Source organism: Loxodonta africana, chromosome 3, assembly GCF_030014295.1.
Source record: "Loxodonta africana isolate mLoxAfr1 chromosome 3, mLoxAfr1.hap2, whole genome shotgun sequence".
NCBI classification, from domain to species: Eukaryota; Metazoa; Chordata; class Mammalia; order Proboscidea; family Elephantidae; genus Loxodonta; species Loxodonta africana.
The window spans coordinates 191,328,782-191,347,072 of record NC_087344.1 but is presented as its reverse complement, the minus strand read 5'-3'; the positions used below and the strand labels follow the sequence as shown (position 1 = coordinate 191,347,072).

The window sequence follows — 18,291 nt, the reverse complement described above, 5'->3', positions numbered from 1 at the left end:
TTCCTGAAGATCATTCAAAAACGGCTGCAGCAGTAGATCGACAGGGAACTGCCAGAAATTCGGGCAGATTTCAGAAGAGGACGTGGAACCAGGGATAACATTGCTGATGTCACATGGATCCTGGCTGAAAGCAGAGAATACCAGAGGGATGTTTACCTGTGTTTTATTGACTATGCAAAGGCATTTGACTGTGTGGGTCATAACAAATTATGGACAACATTGTGAAGAAAGGGAATTCCAGAACACTGAATTGTGCTCATGAGGAACCTTTACATAGATCAAGAGGCAGTTGTTCAGACAGAACAAGGGGATACTGATTGGTTTAAAGTCAGGCAAGGTGTGCGTCAGCATTGTATTCTTTCACCAGACCTATTTAATCTGTATGCTGAACAAATAATCCCAGAAACTGGACTATATGAAGAAGAACAGGGCTTCAGGATTGGAGGAAGACTCAGTAACAGCCTGCGTTATGCAGATGACACAACCTTGCCTGCTGAAAGTGAAGAGGACTTGAATCACTTACTCATGAAGATCAAAGACCACAGCCTTCAGTATGGATTGCACCTCAACATGAAGAAAACAAAAATCCTCACAACTGGACCAATGAGCAACATCAGGATAAATGGAGAAAAGATTGAAACTGTCGAGGATTTCATTTGACTTGGATCCACAATCAACAGCCATGGAAGCAGCAGTCAAGAAATCAAAAGACACATTGCATTAGGTAAATCTGCTACAAAGGACCTCTTTAAAGTGTTGAAGATGTCACCTTGAAGACTAAGGTGTGCCTGACCCAAACCATGGTATTTTCGATTGCATCATATTCATGTGAAAGCTGGACAATGAATAAGGAAGACTGAAGAAGTATTGATGCCTTTGAATTGTGGTATTGATGAAGAGTATTGAATAGAACCATGGCCTGCTAAAGAATGAACAAATCTGTCTTGGAAGAAGCACAACCAGAATGCTCCTTAGAAGCAAGGACGGCGAGACTGTACCTTATATATTTGGACATGTTGTCAGGAGGGTTCAGTCCCTGGAGAAGGACATCATGCTTGGCAGAGTACAGGGTCAGTGGAAAAGAGGAAGACCCTCAAGGAGGTGGACTGACACAGTGGCTGCAACAATGGGCTCAAGCATAACAATGATTGTGAGGATGACTCAGGACCGGGCAGTGTTTTGTTCTGTCGTGCATAGGGTTGCTATGAGTCGGAACTGACTCCACAGCACCTAACGACAACAACACCTTGACCTCTGACCCCCAAGAACGTTGTGTTTTGGGCAATGGCTGTTTCCTTTTTCTGGATATGCCTGCAAAGTCTTTCTCACTCTGATTCTCCATTCTAGTCGTCCTTTAACATCTGCTCAAATGCCATCATCTCTGTGAAGTCTTCTCTGATTAGCCCCAAGTAGAGGTGACACTTTCCTCCATTGCGTCCCCAAAGTTCTTATACTTTATAGCAGTTTTCACATGCTATTGGAACTATTAGACCACGTCCATTTGGAATTCGGAACTGTTTCTTATTCTTCACTGTATTGCTTGCACCTGTCACATTGTCTGCCACTCATGGCTGCTGAAAACTTTTTAATAAGTGCAGTAATAAGTAAATGGAGAAATAAGGACTAAAAAAATGAGTGCCTACAGTGAGCCAAAATTCATGCTGAGTAACTGGACTAATTACAAAGAAGCTAAGATGTCTAATTATAGAGGAAAAATTACTCTGCTCAGAACAGTAGATTATGTTAGCATATCAAGCTCACTACTTGAGTATTCCAGAGTTGAACAGTTCTCAATGCATAGCTATGCTTAATAATACAGCAAAGCAGAGGGGCCTGGAATACTGAGGGTCTTGCTGTCTCATCTCTGTTCATCATTCCTTAGACCTAAGGATACCTTAAGTTCAGAAATCATAATGTCCATCACTACGGGGAGCTGTTTCCACTCAGTTTCCAAAGGTGGGCCTAATACACCTGGAAAGACACAGACAATAAGCAAATCCAGCCCTCTTCATAGAACTTGACATCTTGGTTCTGGATCGTGGCCCATTATGACTGCCTCCATGGGCAACTCTGCATTCTTTCTATGGCCTCTGGCTTCCGTATTCTCTGGGCGCTTACTGTGAAGAGAAGGAATCAAAATTGGCCTACTGCCCCCACAAACCATACTTGGAGACAAAGCATTGCCTGGCCTTCTACGAAATGGCCCTGTTCCTAGCATCTGAGTTTCCTTGTAGGAACTATCTCCCCTGTTTACATAGTGAAGGAACTAATGCAGATATGGATAGGGCTGGGATTATAGCAGAGCTAAGTTATGACAGACTGGTTTTTTTGTTTTGTTTTTGTGAACATCTTTTTGCCGTTTCCGGCCACCTCCCTTCCTCTGGAAACATGCCGATTTCAGCAAGTCCAGCCTATCAGTTCTGCCTTCTAAATCCATTGGTTCATGGTCATCTGAGAGCACTTCTGTCACATACAGGAGCTGCTGCCCTCACCCTCCAGACACACTTGCAGCTGAAGCTGAATATTGCTACTCTGGGGTTTCCTTCCAGCCTTAAATTTCAGTTCAATATCTTCAGCTGCCCAGGTCATGGCTCTGCTACTTTCCTTGATCCTTGGTGAGTATCTCTGCTCCTGTTGGCTTAGACTCCAGAGTTTTCTTGGATTTTGATCAGGACAATCTTCCACTTGCCAAGCCTGCACAGATTCCATTCTTCCAAGGTCAGCTTCTCCCTGCTCTCCTTTCTTTATACCTAGCAACTCTTCTAAACCCAAAGGAAGCCACTTAATCCACACCCAATTTATAATCTACTTTGATGGCCAGATTTTTAAAATCTATTCCCCTTATATTTGCAATGACCTATTTATGGTCATTTTTTTTTTCTTTCCATTTCCCTTTTTACATAAATTTCCCGAAAAGTACTATTTATGAGAAAACAGGTAGAGCAAGGGAAGGAAGATGAGCCACAAGACATACTCCCTTTTTTTTTTTTTTTTTTAATCATATTACTTGGTTTCCTCTCAAAAATTTTCTCTATCACACTTCCCTAATTTCTCCCAGCTTCTTAACACCCAGGGTAATCTAAAGTAAATGGGGATTTGGGAACTAAAGAGACCTGAGTTTCAATCTTGGCTCTTTAATTTCTTATCTGTCATTCAATATGTCAGTTACCATACATCTGTGATATCTTGATTTCTCATTTATGAAATGAAGATAATGTTATCTTTCTCACAGGTTTGTTAAGAATGTTTGCATGAGATAACTAATTTAGGACATCTAACAATGCAATGCTTGCTAGATAAATTTTCTAATCAATCTCATCCATTTTCATTGCCTTGTTGAAGTCCTGGTTTCCCTCTTTCTCTCTTTCTCTCTCTCACACACACAACTGGGCAAGTATACACTTCCTGAAACATCTATATAGCCCACAGCACCTAAGAGCCAGCTCTGTCCATCATAAATGTACTGCTGAATCTCCCAGGCTTACCTCAGACCCAGCTCCTTCATGAAGCATTATTGGTCTATGTCACCCGCATTATCCCCCTCCCTACAGAGGAGAGCTTTCAAGTCATGTAGTAGCTATATCAATTTCCAGCTCACGTTGCTATGAGTTGAAATTGACTCAATGGCAACGGGTTTGGTTTTTTGGTTTTTGGTATCAAACTTGGCACATTCAATTTCCTTTGTATGGAAAAATGTTTTGTGTTCATTGTTAGGCATGTAGAGTGTTATACAAATGGTTCACATAAGTATAACTTTGGGTTTTAGGCAGTTGCAAACCAGAACTCACGGAGTCTGAGTGTGGGCATGTCCTGAAGAGTAAGGGCCTGGGGCTATTGAGGAATTCCTTGGAAACCAAGAAAAGAAAGTATCCCAGGACAAGCCACTGAGATACTTGGATTTGCCTGAAAAACTCTAGAGTGGAAGGTCAAAGGTATGAGTTCCTTCAGAAGAATCCTTTAAGATAAGGGAGGAGTTCTGCACTTGAAAATACCTAGCCCTCAAGGACTATTGGAGGTCACAGGGCTCAGGACTGTACAGTGTTAGGAGAGAGCCTTAGGAATGAAAGGGTCCAACCCAGCAGATCCTCCAGGAAGAAACTCCAATATATTGAACGAGTGCGGATGCATAAATCTAGAGATTTGGAACTGAGTAGAGGGCTGCTTTCTAACCTACTGGCCTAAATCTGGGGTCTGTAAACTAGCCCATTTTAAAATGGTTTTAAAAATTCAAAAGAAGAATAATATTTTGTGACACGTGAAAGTTACATGAAATAAAATTTTATTGGAACACAGCCATGTCCATCTGTTTACTTATTGCCCATGGCTGTTTTTAAACTACAAAGGCAGAGTTGAGTAGTTGCAACAGAGATCATATGGTCCACAAAGCCTAAAGTATTTACTATCTGGCCTTTTGAAGGAGAAATTTGCTGACCCTGGACTAAATGCAGTGCCAGTGCACACAGGCCAATCCCACCACTTTTCCCTACTCCTTGCACGGCCCCCACTGTGTCTTTACCTCCCCCCACCAGTGCATCTTTCCAGTGGCCTCCAGCAACTCATTTTTGTTGACCCAGAGGTGGCTTTACCACACTGTAACTACAGGCTGTATTAACCAATCAACATAGTTGACTGGAATAGAAATCCAAATCTAGGCATGTCTGGCACAGAGTTCCCATCACATGTCCGGGGAGCAGGATGGGGTCAGTTAGCTGTGGTAGAATTGGTCTCTGTAATTCCTTGCCAATGTCCATGTGTCCTTTGAAGCTGGCCATCCCAGGAGAAGGTGCCAACAAGCCTGACTTTGGAGGTTGTATATGTACCGCCCCAACTATCGCGCAAGTTTTGGCAAGGGCCTTCCAGAGAGTTGTAGTCAGCAAAGCCTTGGAAATTGACTATATGACCTCACTCACTGCCTTCTTTTTTCCCTAGCCATTTGCACTGGACCTGGCCTCATAGGTAAGATTTTTGGGGGATTCCTGAGAGGTAGGCCTTTCAAGCTCAGGAAAGTGGAAATTTTGAAACTAACCGGACCACAGGGAAATTGTTGTTGTTAGGTACCACCGAGTCAGTTATGACTCATAGTGACCCTGTGTACGACAGAATGGAACCCCACTCGGCCCTGTGCCGTCTTCATAATCGTTGTTATGCTTGAGCCTATTGTTGCAGCCACTGTGTCAACCCATCTGCCTTTCCGCATTCCCACCCCCTCTCAGTCTTGTCTGGATAGATTTCTACCTCCAGAACTTATAAGGAATTAGGGTGGTTCATCCTGCAATGAGAAGTCTCTGGCTGGTGCAAACGATTTGCACTCGTCTACTCGTCTATGTGCAAAAAAGGCTTGGTGAACTGCTTCTGTGAAGATTACGGCCAAGAAAACTCTAGGGAGCAGTTCTACTCTGGGGTCACTATGAGCTGGAATTGACTTGATTGCTTTTGTTTTATCCTGCAAGGGGACTCCTCTCCACTTGGCCTCCATGGCCCAAGATGCTTGGCCAACATCTAAGTATCATATGGCTTTATTTCAGGCCAAGTAGGAGCAGTTCTACTGTGTCCTGTAGGATCTCTATGAGTCAGAATCTACTCTATGGCACACACAACACACAACACACACACACACACACACACACACACACACACAGAGGTACCTTACCATCTGGTGGCTATCTCTGGGAAATGAACTTCCTTTTGCTCCACTTGGAACCAGCACATCCAGGTCCCCCTGCCAGCCTTAATGTTACCTTTATTTGAACTGTGAATCCATCTGCCTCTGCGCAGTACATGGCTGGACCAGCAGAGTTCAGGCTGGATGTCAGCCTCCATTGGTCACCTCTGCAAGGAGACTTTGGGCAACGCACAACCTGCACAACCAAGCAGAGGTTGGGCTGCACAAAGAGCATAAGTCTATGGAAGAGGGAGGTTATGATGGTACAAACTCAAGGGGGTTGTTTGTAGAATATCAGTTTTTTTTTACATAGTCCCTGCAGTCTATCCTTTCTCTCGAGTAGAGAGTTTACTAGAGAGAGGAAGCCACAGACTCTGCTATGGGTGTGGAAGCTTCTGCATCCTGCTGGATGCAGTTTGATTTCTTAATGAGCTCAGTTGTTGGGTCCTCAGTCCAACTCTCAGATGACTTGATCTTTTTACTTTGGCCTCCAGGACTGTTCCTTGGTGCTGGTATTGGGAAACAATGGCTCTCTTGACAAACCTCCCCGTACTCTAGGATGTTTTTCTTCTGACCCTGGCTCCCTCTCTAAAGCCTTCTGATGCTAAAGGCTGCTAACGGCACCGCCTAGGACACAACTGCCCTGATGATTCTTTCTACTCTTTTGTAGCTTTAAAATCTTACTCAGCCATTCTTTCTCCCCGCAAGCTGAATTTCTTTTATATTTACTATTTCTTTTTTTTTAAAATACATATTTCTTCTTTCCCATGGGCTCTTCTAGTATTTCATTCCACAGAAAATTAAAACTCATTAAAAGGGAGTTTATTTTAAAACTAGCATTTTATCACCCAAAATCAAATATAATAACCTGACTGTGATCTTACTAGCTAATCTTTCCTGGAGTAAATAACAAGGTCAATGCAAACTCTAGTCTTAGTTATGATGAACTATACTGACTCAAAAGTTATTTCTGGGTGACTCCTTAAGAATTATATTTGTACCCAAATGTATCAGCCTTAAACCCGGGTGCAAAAATGGTAACTTTCTTAGTTTTTCTATTACTAATTTAATTTCAAGTATTCATTCTATATATTCTGCATATTACCAAAAAAAAAAAAAAAAAAGGAATAAGAAGAAACAAAAAACAAATGAACAAACTAAACATAAGCTTTCCAGTGCAGTTTAATATCAGCCAGATCAGTGTTTTCTTATTCAACCACTTCTTCTGGGTTAATTCTAAGTTTTCTGGGGAGTTTACACAGCATTGAGACAAGGCAGGCAGCAGGAAATATGGTCCTCAGAAGTCATATTCCATCCCTGCAGGCAGCTGGGTCATCCCGTGTGGTCTATGTTGACATCTGTTAAGCCACTCATATCTCTATAGGTCGCAGACCACCAGCCCAAATGTGATCCCTCCAGGTGAACCAGACCTCTCTCAGCTAAATGTCCCACTGGCTAACTTCCCCACTCTGTGGAGCGTGACAAATTCCTCTCTTTACCTTTTTCACTCTGGAGCTACAGGAGACTTGGAGGGATTACTTCAGCCTAGTGACTAAATATAAGCTCCTTGAGGGCAGCAATATTACCTGTCTTATTCATCGCTGTTCTCAAAGTTCATAAAATAATACCTTGAACATAGTATACACTCAACAAATGTTGCCTGATGGGCTGTTTGTTTCCTATTCTACTTCTATGCTTCAGGAGAAGGGAGAGGTTTCTGTTAGTCTTTTGCCCCCCATAGTCTACTTGAGAAGCAGAACCAAGTCATGGATTCCTCAAAACTCATGTATAGGTTCTATAGAGCCTCTCTCCTACCCCAAACCCATCCTCAGTGACCTCTTAGACTAGAAATTGGGGCTCTGAGACTCTGAGGCTCTAATGATTCCTTTGTCTGGTGTTCTCTGTATTTCTTCTGACCTGGATGCTTGGGCATGGGAAAATGTCACAGGAAGTAACAAGGATGATGTGTGTCACTGCTAATGGGATAGAGAGGCTGTTCAGCTTAAAAAAAAAAAAAAAATCCATTGCCATCGAGTTGATTCTGACTCATAGAGTGTAGAACTGCCCCACAGGTTTTCCAAAGCTGTGATCTTCATGGCAACAGTATGCCACAGCTTTCTCCCACAAAGTGGTCAGTGGGATTGAACCATTGGACCTTTCAGTTCACAGCTGAGCCCTTTAACCACTGTGCCACCAGGACTCCTTTGTTCAGTTTAGGTCCCCAAACTATACGTAGATCTCTCAGTCCCTCCTCCGTCTGACGTCCGTGGGGAGAGACAGAGTCATGAACAAGAAAGATCACATAGTAACCTTCGGTAGACTTGGATGCTGGCCTGGGGCTTCTGCTAATTTACAGTATGACCGTAGGATCTTCACTTCTCTGGGGATTGTCTCCCTTATCTGTGAAATAGTGGGATTGGGCTTTATAATCTCTATAGGCCCTTCTGGTTCTGACCACCAGAGATTCTGAGAATTCTGCTTTATCTTTAATCAATATCCTTCCTTTAATCTGCAAACAAAATCCTACAGTCATATCTAGGAGTCTGTAGGTGGAATTTCTTGGTAGGGTACAATTAAGGGTGTAGCAGAATCAGAGCTCAGAAATGGGGCCCTGCAGGTCCTCTCTCTCCCCTTCCCTTCTGTTTTCTCCTTCCCCTCCTCTGACTTTCCATGCTGCCTGTGAATGGTGAAGCAGTCCCAAGCTGACTGACCACACCCCCTGAGGACCCTTTAGACTTCTCCTGGGTCCCCAGCTAATAGTGCGTCTCCTTGCAGAGTCTTCATACAGAGCGCGACTGGTGGGAGGCCCCCACCGCTGTGAAGGGCGAGTAGATGTGGAACAGAACGGTCAGTGGAGCACTGTGTGTGGTTACAACTGGGACTTGAAGAACGTAGTTGTGGTGTGCCGGGAGTTGGGCTGTGGAGCAGCGAAGGGAACACAGAGTAGTTTTCCATATAAGCCACAGGCGGAAGAGAACCAAGACTTCTTCATCGAGGAGTTCCACTGCAAGGGGCTGGAAGATACACTGGCTCAATGTGAGAAAGAAGATACTGATTATGGGAGCTGTAGCCACCAAGACTACGCAGGAGCTTCATGTGAAAGTGAGTATGGCAGGGCTCACAGACCATCTGCCAGCTGCCCATACCCCACAAGGCCACACTTGTTTGTCTTTACTTCCCACTGTGGACTTTCTCATGGGCTGCAATGGCTAATTGGTCCCTTGTCCTTCACATCTCACACTTGACCTAGCGATAAACGTTATCCTCACCTAGAATTGTTACTGCTACTTGCTTGAGCTAATGCCTTCCTCTTAGTTACAAGATGTATGAGAACCTGTTTCTTTTCTGAACACACACAGACGCACATGCAGAGACTCCCCTGCAGTCAGGAAGCATATGCTGAATAGGGTACCAGGTATCTGGATCTAGAGTTGGAGTTATGGGGGACGAAATGAGCCCACGAGGTATAATTTATACTTGACCTATAGTTTCGGCTCTCAAGTTGTCCACCAGCTAGTCAGGTAGGTAGGAGGTGCTCACGGGAAACCAGCACACTCTCACATGTTTTTCTCTATTCCTTTCCTTTCCTGCATACATTTGCTTTCTATGTCTTAATAATTTCTCCCCTCTCTGTGTGTACTTTTCCCCAGTAGACTGTGATTTGGCTAAGTGGCTAAGCCATGTCTTCTCTTTCTCGGCCTCCCATGAATTTTTTACCAGGGAAACAGTCACCGACTCTTTGTGACCTGATGCTGAGGCTTCTTTCCTATTTTTTAGAAGTCTTGAAGATTGAGAGCCCTAATCTGGGATTCTTGGGTGCTAGTGCTGACACTAATAGCAAAAGGCTTTGGCCTTGGGCACATCACTTCACTTCTCTGTATGTTATATTGTGTTTGGTTTTTTATTTTATTTTTTTAAATCTACACAGTGTTTCTATCTGCCTTTTTTGAGGAGCAAATGAGAAGTTGAATGTGAAAAGAATTTGAAAAAATAAAAATGCGTAGAAATGATTAATGGTTCAACTCAGAACTGACTCATTGGTTCATTCATCTACTCATTCAGCAAAGCATTCGTAAGCAGTTATTAGGCCCTAAGCACTCCAGTCTACATTGTACTAAACAGCAAGAGAGTAGAGATGTATACATTGATTCTCTTTTCTCAAGAAGACTGTGTTCTCGCAGGGAACAGACACTTCCTCTTTCTTTTTCCAGTCCCAGAGACTGTGCGGCTGGCTGATGGCCCCGGACGCTGCATAGGGCGAGTGGAGGTGAAGCATCAGGACCAGTGGGGCACCGTGTGCAAAGCAGGCTGGAACCTCCAGGCTGCCAAGGTGGTATGCCGGCAGCTGGGATGTGGGAAGGCCACACTGACCCGAGGAAACTGTAAAAGAGCTACACAGGGCCAAGGTCCCATCTGGCTGAACCAGGTGTCATGCTCAGGAAAAGAACTAACTATTCAGGATTGCCCTTCCAGGCCTTGGGGGAAGAACAACTGCACCCATGACGAAGACACTTGGGTCCACTGCGAAGGTAAAACCTGCAAATTCAGAGGCTAAGATTTTTCATGAATTTATTAAATGAAATTTTATTCAGTCATTATTTACAGAGAATTGTAAATACACATAGCAAAGTTAATTGTGCTTATCCTTAATGTTCTGGTCTTTAAAACAGGACTAATAATACCTGCCTTTGTATATAAAAATGATGTAAACAAACAAAAAAACTAAACCTGTCATCACTGAGTCGATTCTAACTCATAATCAGTGTCCTAGTCACCTAGTGCTGCCGTAACAGAAATACCACAAGCGGATGGCTTTAACAAAGAGAAATTGATTCTCTCACAGTCTAGTCGGTTACCAGTCCAAATTCAGGGCATCGGCTCCAGGAAGGCTTTCTCTCTCTGTCAGCTCTGAAGGAAGGTCCTTGTCCTCAACCTTCCTCTGGTCGAGGAGCTTCTCAGGCACAGGGACCCCCTGTCCAAAGGACACACTTTGCTCCTGGTGCAGTTTTCTTGGTGGTGTGAGGTCCCCAACTCTCTGCTTACTTCCCTTTCCTTTCATCTCTTGAGAGATAAAAGGTGGTGCAGGCCACACCCCAGGGAAACTCCCTCCACATTGGATAGGGGAGGTGACCTGAGTAAGGGTGGTATTACATTCTCACCCGAATCCTTTTTAACATAAAATCACAATCACAAAACAGAGGACAACCACACAGTACTGGAATCCTGGCCTAATCAAGTTGATACACCCATTTTTGGGGGGACATAATTCAATCCATGACAGTTACTATAGCAGCTCTATTAGTATATTAAACAATATTAATCTCTATATTATTAAAAAAAAAATACGAACTATTATTTTATTGAATTCTGTATAAGTTTTCTGAGCCTGATTCCCCAATTTTCGGTAGCACATTTATTTAATGCTGGCCTGGCTTCTTTCTTCCACTCAGCATGCTTTTGAATTGATAATCGCCTCCTCTGCAGTTTGCTCCCAAATGGTGTATCTAAAACCCGAAACATATTTGTTTTGTTCCATAAAAGACCCCGTTATAACAATGGCTTCAGTGGGTAAAAAAACCTAGGTCTAGACTCTGCCTCTCGCTGAGGGGGGAGCACAAACTTCACTGGGAGATGGACCCTGACGATCGAAACATACACTGTAGGAAACCCAGGTGGTGTAGTGGTTAAGTGCTACAGCTGCTAACTAAAGGGTCAGCAGTTCGAATCTGCCAGGTGCTCCTTGGAAACTCTATGGGGCAGTTCTGCTCTGTCCTATAGGGTCGCTATGAGTCGGAATTAGCTCAACAGCACTGGGTTTGTTTGTTTGTTTGTTTGTTTTTTGGTTTAGCTCATATAAAGGGATTAAAAAATTTTTACTGTGCCTTGGGTGAAAGTTTGCAAAGCAAATTCGTTTTCATTTGATGTTGTTAGGTGTTGTCGAGCTGGTTGAGTTGGTTGCATCTCACAGCAACCCTGTGTACAAAAGAAGGAAACACTGCCCGGTCCTGCACTATCTTCACAATCATTGTTATGCCTAAGTCCATTGTTGCAGCCACTATGTCAATCCATGTCCTAGAGGGTCTTCCCTCTTTTTTGATGACCCTCTGCTTTACCAAGCACGATGTCCTTCTCCAGGAACTGGTCCCTCCTGATAACATGTCCGAAGTATGTGAGATGAAGCCTCACTATCCTTGCTTCTAAGGAGCATTCTGGCTGTACTTCTTCCAAAACAGATTTGTTCGTTCTTCCGGCAGTCTATGGTATATTCAGTATTCTTTTCCAACACCATAAATCAAAGGCGTCAATTCTTCTTTGATCTTCGTTATTCATTGTTCAGCTTTCGCATGCGTAGGAGGTGATTGAAAACACCGTGGCTTGGGTCAGACTCACCTTAGTCCTCAAAGTGACACAGCTTTGCTTTTCAACACTTTAAAGAGGCTTTTTGCAGCAGATTTGCCCAGTGCAATACGTTTTTTGATTTCTTGACTGCCTTTTCCATGCTGCTCATATGTTAATATAGACAACAGCACACAAGGGCCATAGTCAAGGCAACTTGTGGGATGAAGTTCCTAGGCTTGAAGGCTAGAATTCTGTTGATAATTTTTGCATCTGTTTTCATGAGGGACATCGGTCTGTAATTTTCCTTTTTGGGGTGTCTTTGCCTGGCTTTGGTAATCAGGGTTATGCTAGGTTCATAGATTGACTTCAGGAATATTCCTTCCTTTTCTATACTCTGAAATAGTTTGAGTAGTATTGGTATAAGCTCGTCTCTGAATGTTTGTAGAGTTCTCCAGTGAAGCCACTAGGGCCAGGGCTTTTTGTTGTTGTTGTTGTTGTGTGTGTGTGTGCATGTGTTTAAACTCTTCAAGCTCTTATTTAGTTATGGATCTGTTCAGTTTTTTTTTTGTTTAAGGAGGTAGTGTGTTTCTAGAAATGTGTCCATTTCCTATAGATTTTCAAATCGGTTGAAGTGCAGTTTTTCGTAGTATTCTGTTATGATCCTTTTTATTTCAATTAGTTTGGTTGTAATGTCACCCATCTCATTTCTTATCCAAGTTACTTGCTTCCTCTCCTGCTTTTCTTTTGTCAGTTTGGCCAGTTGTTTGTCAATTTTGTTGATGCTTTCAAAGAACCAACTTCCAGTCTTATTATTTCTATTATTTTTTTTTGTTCCCTACTTCATTTATAATGGGATTTTGATATGCGTTTTTCAACCAAACAAATTGTGGCTGTTGTTAGGTGCCATAGAGTCAGTTCCGACTCACAGCAACTGTATGTACACTAGAACAAAATGTTGTCCAGTCCTGTGCTAGTGTCACAATCATTGCTATGTTTGAGCCCATTGTTGGAGCTGCTGTGTCAATCCATTCCCTTAAGGGTCTTCCTCTTTTTCATCAGCCAAGCATGATGTCCGTCTCCAGTGATACCAAACAGATAGGGGCTAGCTAATATACAATAAAAACATACTTAAAAACCTGATTTAAAGTTTTTTAAAATTTCTGGTGGCTTAAAGTATCTCTTTGGAATGCTACCAAATCATGAAATCACCCAGAATTAATTCTTTAAGTAAGAGCTGACCTTAAATTTCTATTTTGATTAGGTCTTTTCCCCAAATGAAAAATTATTGCACAAAGTCTTAAATATCTGAAGAATTGACTGCCAAAGTGTTAGATGAAAGAGAGGAAGCAGTGGCGTAGGAACCAGAGGGGCCTCTAAGAATTCAGTCTTGGTATTGAGTACTATTTTGGCTTGAGTAAAGACAAATATACTGTAATCTTAACATTAGGCATGTGGAGAGAGAGAAATTAGGCAACATTAGGGAGGATGGGGAGTCCCTGGATGGTGTGGATGGTTAATGTGCTCTGCTGCTAACCAGAAGTTTGGTGGTTCAAGTCCAACCAGAGGCACCTTGGAAGAAAGGCCTGGTTATCTACTTCTGAAAAATCAGTCACTGAAAATCGCATGGTACATAGTTCTGCTCTGACACGCAGGAGGTTGTCATGGGTCCGAATAGACTTGATGGCAACTGGTCACTGGCTAGAAGGGACGGACCTGGAGCTGAGAAGTTAATCCTGCCTTAGTGCTGCCTCTCCTTTTCCAAGGGGCTGGTAGCAACCCAACTTACAGGTTCAGGAAGACAGAGGTAAACTGTGACTGACCAAGTTGGCCTCAAGATCAAAAGAGGGTATGGCCGTGGCATCAGAAGTCTCTGAACAATATTGATACCTGTTATAAGGACAGTGGCAGAGTCATGCCTCAGAGATGCCTGCCCTAGTTGATTACAATCCTCGGTTAGCATCCTAGGTTCTGAGAAACGGAATCTATCCCCTTTGTAGAGGAGAGAGGCAGGGGGTCACCAAGGACAGGAATATAAATCCAGAATGTGAGCAAAACCCCAGGAAAGTGATCTAAGTATATACTGTAGGTGCTGGGTTCTGGGCGACTGCTCATGTATGCCAGGATCCTCGTTAAGAGACTATGGACACCAAAATTTTAGCCGTCAACTATTTTTCAGCTCCACTCGCTGATGGGGATGGGACTCCCATTATGTAGTCAGTTTTCGCTCCATGGACTCAGGCTGGCAGAACCGAAACCGTGGTGGTGGATATTCCACATCTTCACGTGGGCAGAGATGGGTTCAGAGGAATAGACAGGCTGGATCGTCAGTCTGTGCTGCCTCTGCTTTGATTCTCGCTTGGGCTTTCCGAAGAGTTACCAGAAAATGCATTCAGTGTGGTGCAGTCCAACCACCCCATGTCGCTGTTAAGTTCTTTAGTTTTTCAGACCTACTAGAAAGTCATGCATACATGTTAGATTTACAACATAGGTGGAGGAATGAAAATATATTTGTTAAGGAAAGGGATCTAGGCCACATGTGTTAGAACCTGACGGAGACCTAGAAGAGGGACTGTAAACACAGAAACACATGTGGAGAGTTTCATATGCAATGTGTTTGAGTGAGGATGTAAAGGAACTTTTTTTTTCCCTTTCTCTACCTCTCTCCAACCCTTGACTTCCTCTTTGACACCACAGATCCCTTTGAACTGAAGCTGGAGGGAGGAGAGAGCCACTGCTCTGGACGTCTGATGGTGCTGCACAAGGGTATATGGGGTTCTGTCTGTGATGATGGCTGGGGAAGAAAGGAAAACCAGGTGGTATGCAAACAACTGGGCTGTGGCCATCCCCTCCTTCTACCCTTTGGAGTCCAGAAACACTTTGGCCTGGGGGTTGGCCCCATCTGGCTGGATGATGTTCGTTGCTCAGGGAATGAGTTGTCTCTAGAGCAGTGCCGGCACAGGTTCTGGGGGTATCATGACTGCACCCACAAGGAAGATGTGGCTGTGATCTGCTCAGGTAAGTCCTGCAGCTGGAATCCATGAAGACTGGCCTGGTGTGGGCTGCAGAGTAGGAGTGGAAGTGGGGACTCTTTGGACACAATCTTGAGAAAGTCTTTTCAAAGAGCCTGGAATACTAGCCCTGAACTGGAGACCTCTTTGGGGAAGTGGGAGAAGAATCCTTGCCCTAACTTGGGCCAGGAAATACAAATGCAGCCCTTGAGTGGCTGACTCAAGAGACCCACCAGTCAGCAGCTCAGTTTTATAATCAGAATGGGAGCTGACTGTGCAGAGCTATTTGGCTCTGGAACTAGGTAAGACCTGATAGTTGACCAAGGAATGTGAGGAGCAGCTTAGTGCCTTGAAAAGGAGGGGTTTGGTGACACAAGACTGGAGTTTGAGCCCTGCTCAACTACTTTGAAGCTATGGGATCTTAGCTAGTCGCTTAATTGCTCTGAATCTGGTGCTTTCGTGTGTGAAATAGGGAGACACTTGCCCCATTTACCTCAGCGAGTTTTATGATCGTGGAGGATAAAATGTGCTAATATATGTGAGTATTGTTTGTGACTCACATGGGAGCTGGTTGGGTAAGTCCCTGGGGTACTGTACTAGTTTGTGACTTGGCCCCACCATCGGTGTGTGTCTTAGGCCCTAGGAAGGTGCCATCTATTTTCTTAGCCTCTTTGAGCTTGAATGAAACAATCCTTTCATGACCTGTTGCCACCCTTACTGTATGTTCTTCTTGTCTTTCCAGAGCCGTAGCCTGGTCTTCTTGATGTTTCATCAGGCTCCCACTAGCTCTGGAATGACCCTACTTGTCTCATGGGCCCAGAATATTCCATTTTTTTCATGCTGGGCCTGCAGACTTTGAGGCAGGCAGCCTCAGAGCCCAAACTTCTAAGAGACACCTGCTTTGGCTTATGCTCCTACACTGAGCAGAATAAGCTGCCCTTTCTTCTGAAATTGTCCTTGACAAGATAACCAAAATGGCCTCTGAGTGGAGACTTAACCTTCTAATGAAAGAAGATCAACCTCTTCCTCCTTACTGGGGGATCAAACCTTTGTCTAAAAAAAATGTATAGTCATCCCCAAGCTAGGAGCACCTGTGTGAAGGTCAATCCTGAATATTCATGATTAATTTGCATTTCCTTGTCTGCTCTCTGTAAAAGCCCACCTCCCCAAGCTGCCTGCAAGCAGTCTTGGAGGCATCAGCCCCGATTGCTCCTTCCCTTGTACAACAAAATAAAGGCATCTCTCTGATCTCCCACTTCGGCCTTTCGTTTATTGGCTGTAACAAGTCAGGCTGAGGAAAACCTGGGGTTTTCACCTGGCAACAACTTTAGCCACCATCCCTCATTCCCTAAGCAGGAGTCTGAACACTGTGCTCAAGCCTTGCTCTCAGAGCCAAGCACACCCATCCTTGCCTGTTATGAGAGTTATGAGGGAAGAAATAGAAACTTCTTGTAGGGCAAGATGAGCTTCCAGTTGTCCTCTCCTCACCACTGACCCCTTGACATTAGTTTTTTAGCCTTTTTTGCTTCTTCCCAAACTGCCTGGGACTCCTAGGCTTGTCATTTTGACCAGATGTGCAATCCATTGCTTAGGCAAGATCTATGTCTGCAAACAAGATGAAAGGAATGGAGCAATAAGAACATTTGAAAGGAAATGTTGGTAGACAATTTCACAGAAGTTGGGGGAAATCTTAGAATCATCTTGTAGTTTTTTATCAAGTCTTGGGTGATCACAATTAATAATACTTCTCTACTCTCTTATTCCTTGGTGAGAGTGGAACATTTTTCAGGGGCAGAATCCTCTAATCCAAGACATGACCTTTCTCATGACACTTGGAAAAAGATGTTGGATATTCTGAATACCCTGATAAATATATTTTTTGTCCATCCCTATACTACCTGCCAACACGGTTGGCCTTTAACAAGAAGACTGTTACAAACGCATTAGTTTTATCTAAGAAAAATATGTTGGTTATGGAGCTACTACCGGGAGAAGGGCAAGAAAAAGGCAGAAGGAGATTGGCATGTCCAGAGTTGTGTCTCACACCAATCAGAAAATGTAATTTTCATTTTATGAACTGAGGCTTTGGGACCTGCTAATCTGAGGCGAAACATCATGATACTAAAATGACAATCAAGACTTGATTGTAAAAATGGAAAATCTTAAACTCTGAGGCTAAGCTCCGTACTTATAATATGCCTACATTTACACTGTCTAATAAATCAGATATGACAGCCTGAACAGTTGCCCCTCTGTGATATGCTTTTTCTGCTGACAGGGAAGCAGGTGTGGCAGCTTCTCAGCAATGGCCTTTTAGGCAGGATTGGGTAGAAGAGAACTTGCCAGCAGATATAACCACGTGTGATATAGCTCTCTCCTCTGGGCATGGAGCTCTCTCCCTATTTCCTCCTCTAGCCTGTGAATTTCAAGTTCAATTCTGCATCTCCTGTTCTTCAGACTGACATGTCTAATAATCCAACTCTGATGTCATGCCTTTTTAACCTTAATGATTTTTTTTTTTGCTTTTCTCCTAACCAAGAACTTTATGTCTCTGGACCCTGACTCTGGTTAATTTGGCCAAAACAGTTCAGCTGTGAAGGCAAGGTCACTAGTGAAATGAAGGTGCAGTGAAACAAGAGGGTACCAGTGAGGGCAGGACTTACCATTTGCTGGGGATTAGGAGGCCAGTGTTTCCCAAGGTCCTCATTCCTTAGTCCTAGAGTCCATAGCCTTTAGAATAATCATTCTTTCAGCACTAGGTTTTTGCAGGGGATCCAAAAACATTAAACAGAGAGAAATAATTTCTGACACTGTAAAGCTGTGATGAAGAACTAGTGGGGTCCTCTGAAAAACGAGTCTACAAGAAAGTACATGAAACTGATACTATTTAGTGACAAAGACTTGGCCATTCATTAGGTTCAGGGTGTGCCTGTCATCTTTTGTCTGCATTATTCAGGTAAGAAATGAGACAGACTGGCAGCAGTGGGAGCTAAAGTCGTCTATGGGATCTCATGGTTCCTAATGACACCGGAATGTGTTTCTACCACCTAACCGACTATCTCACTGTAGATGTTCAACAAATATTTGTTCAAGGAATATTTAAGAACTAGCTTGGAAATAGGCAGAGAAATCTAGCTTCTTATAAGGGGAGAAAATGCCTTAACAGACATTTTAGGATCGACCCAGCCTACTGATCTCTTCTCACAGGCCTTACTTGTTTTGCCTACAGAACTTCACAAGAGGAATTTTGATTTCCCCATTAAAATTCCTTTTGTAAAATTC

At 43.4% G+C, this 18,291-nt stretch overlaps 1 protein-coding gene across 4 annotated transcripts; it reads left to right on the top strand.

The window, feature by feature from the left end:
- Window positions 1–2,382: 2,382 nt before the first annotated feature.
- LOC135230842 (CD5 antigen-like) lies at window positions 2,383–15,830 on the top strand. 4 transcript variants are annotated; one of them, XM_064283052.1, is made up of 6 exons: window positions 2,383–2,615; window positions 4,930–4,956; window positions 8,438–8,764; window positions 9,874–10,191; window positions 14,696–14,764; window positions 15,752–15,830. In XM_064283052.1, the coding sequence occupies exons 1-6, from the start codon at window positions 2,588–2,590 to the stop codon at window positions 15,757–15,759; spliced, it is 777 nt and encodes a 258-aa protein (XP_064139122.1). In that variant the 5' UTR covers window positions 2,383–2,587; the 3' UTR covers window positions 15,760–15,830. The 4 variants fall into 4 exon arrangements, with proteins under 4 accessions (XP_064139122.1, XP_064139120.1, XP_064139119.1 ...); XM_064283050.1 differs by having other exon boundaries at window positions 2,387–2,615; window positions 14,696–15,016; window positions 15,752–15,829; XM_064283049.1 differs by lacking the exon at window positions 15,752–15,830 and having other exon boundaries at window positions 2,387–2,615; window positions 14,696–15,744.
- The last annotated feature ends 2,461 nt before the right edge of the window (window positions 15,831–18,291 follow it).

Excerpts from the sequence above, each read along its gene's own strand:
- LOC135230842 (XM_064283049.1), top strand. The coding sequence starts at position 2,588 with ATGGCTCTGCTACTTTCCTTGATCCTTG. Across the intron at positions 8,765-9,873 it reads CGCAGGAGCTTCATGTGAAA|TCCCAGAGACTGTGCGGCTG; the intron begins GTGAGTATGGCA and ends TTCTTTTTCCAG. Across the intron at positions 10,192-14,695 it reads CACTTGGGTCCACTGCGAAG|ATCCCTTTGAACTGAAGCTG; the intron begins GTAAAACCTGCA and ends TTGACACCACAG.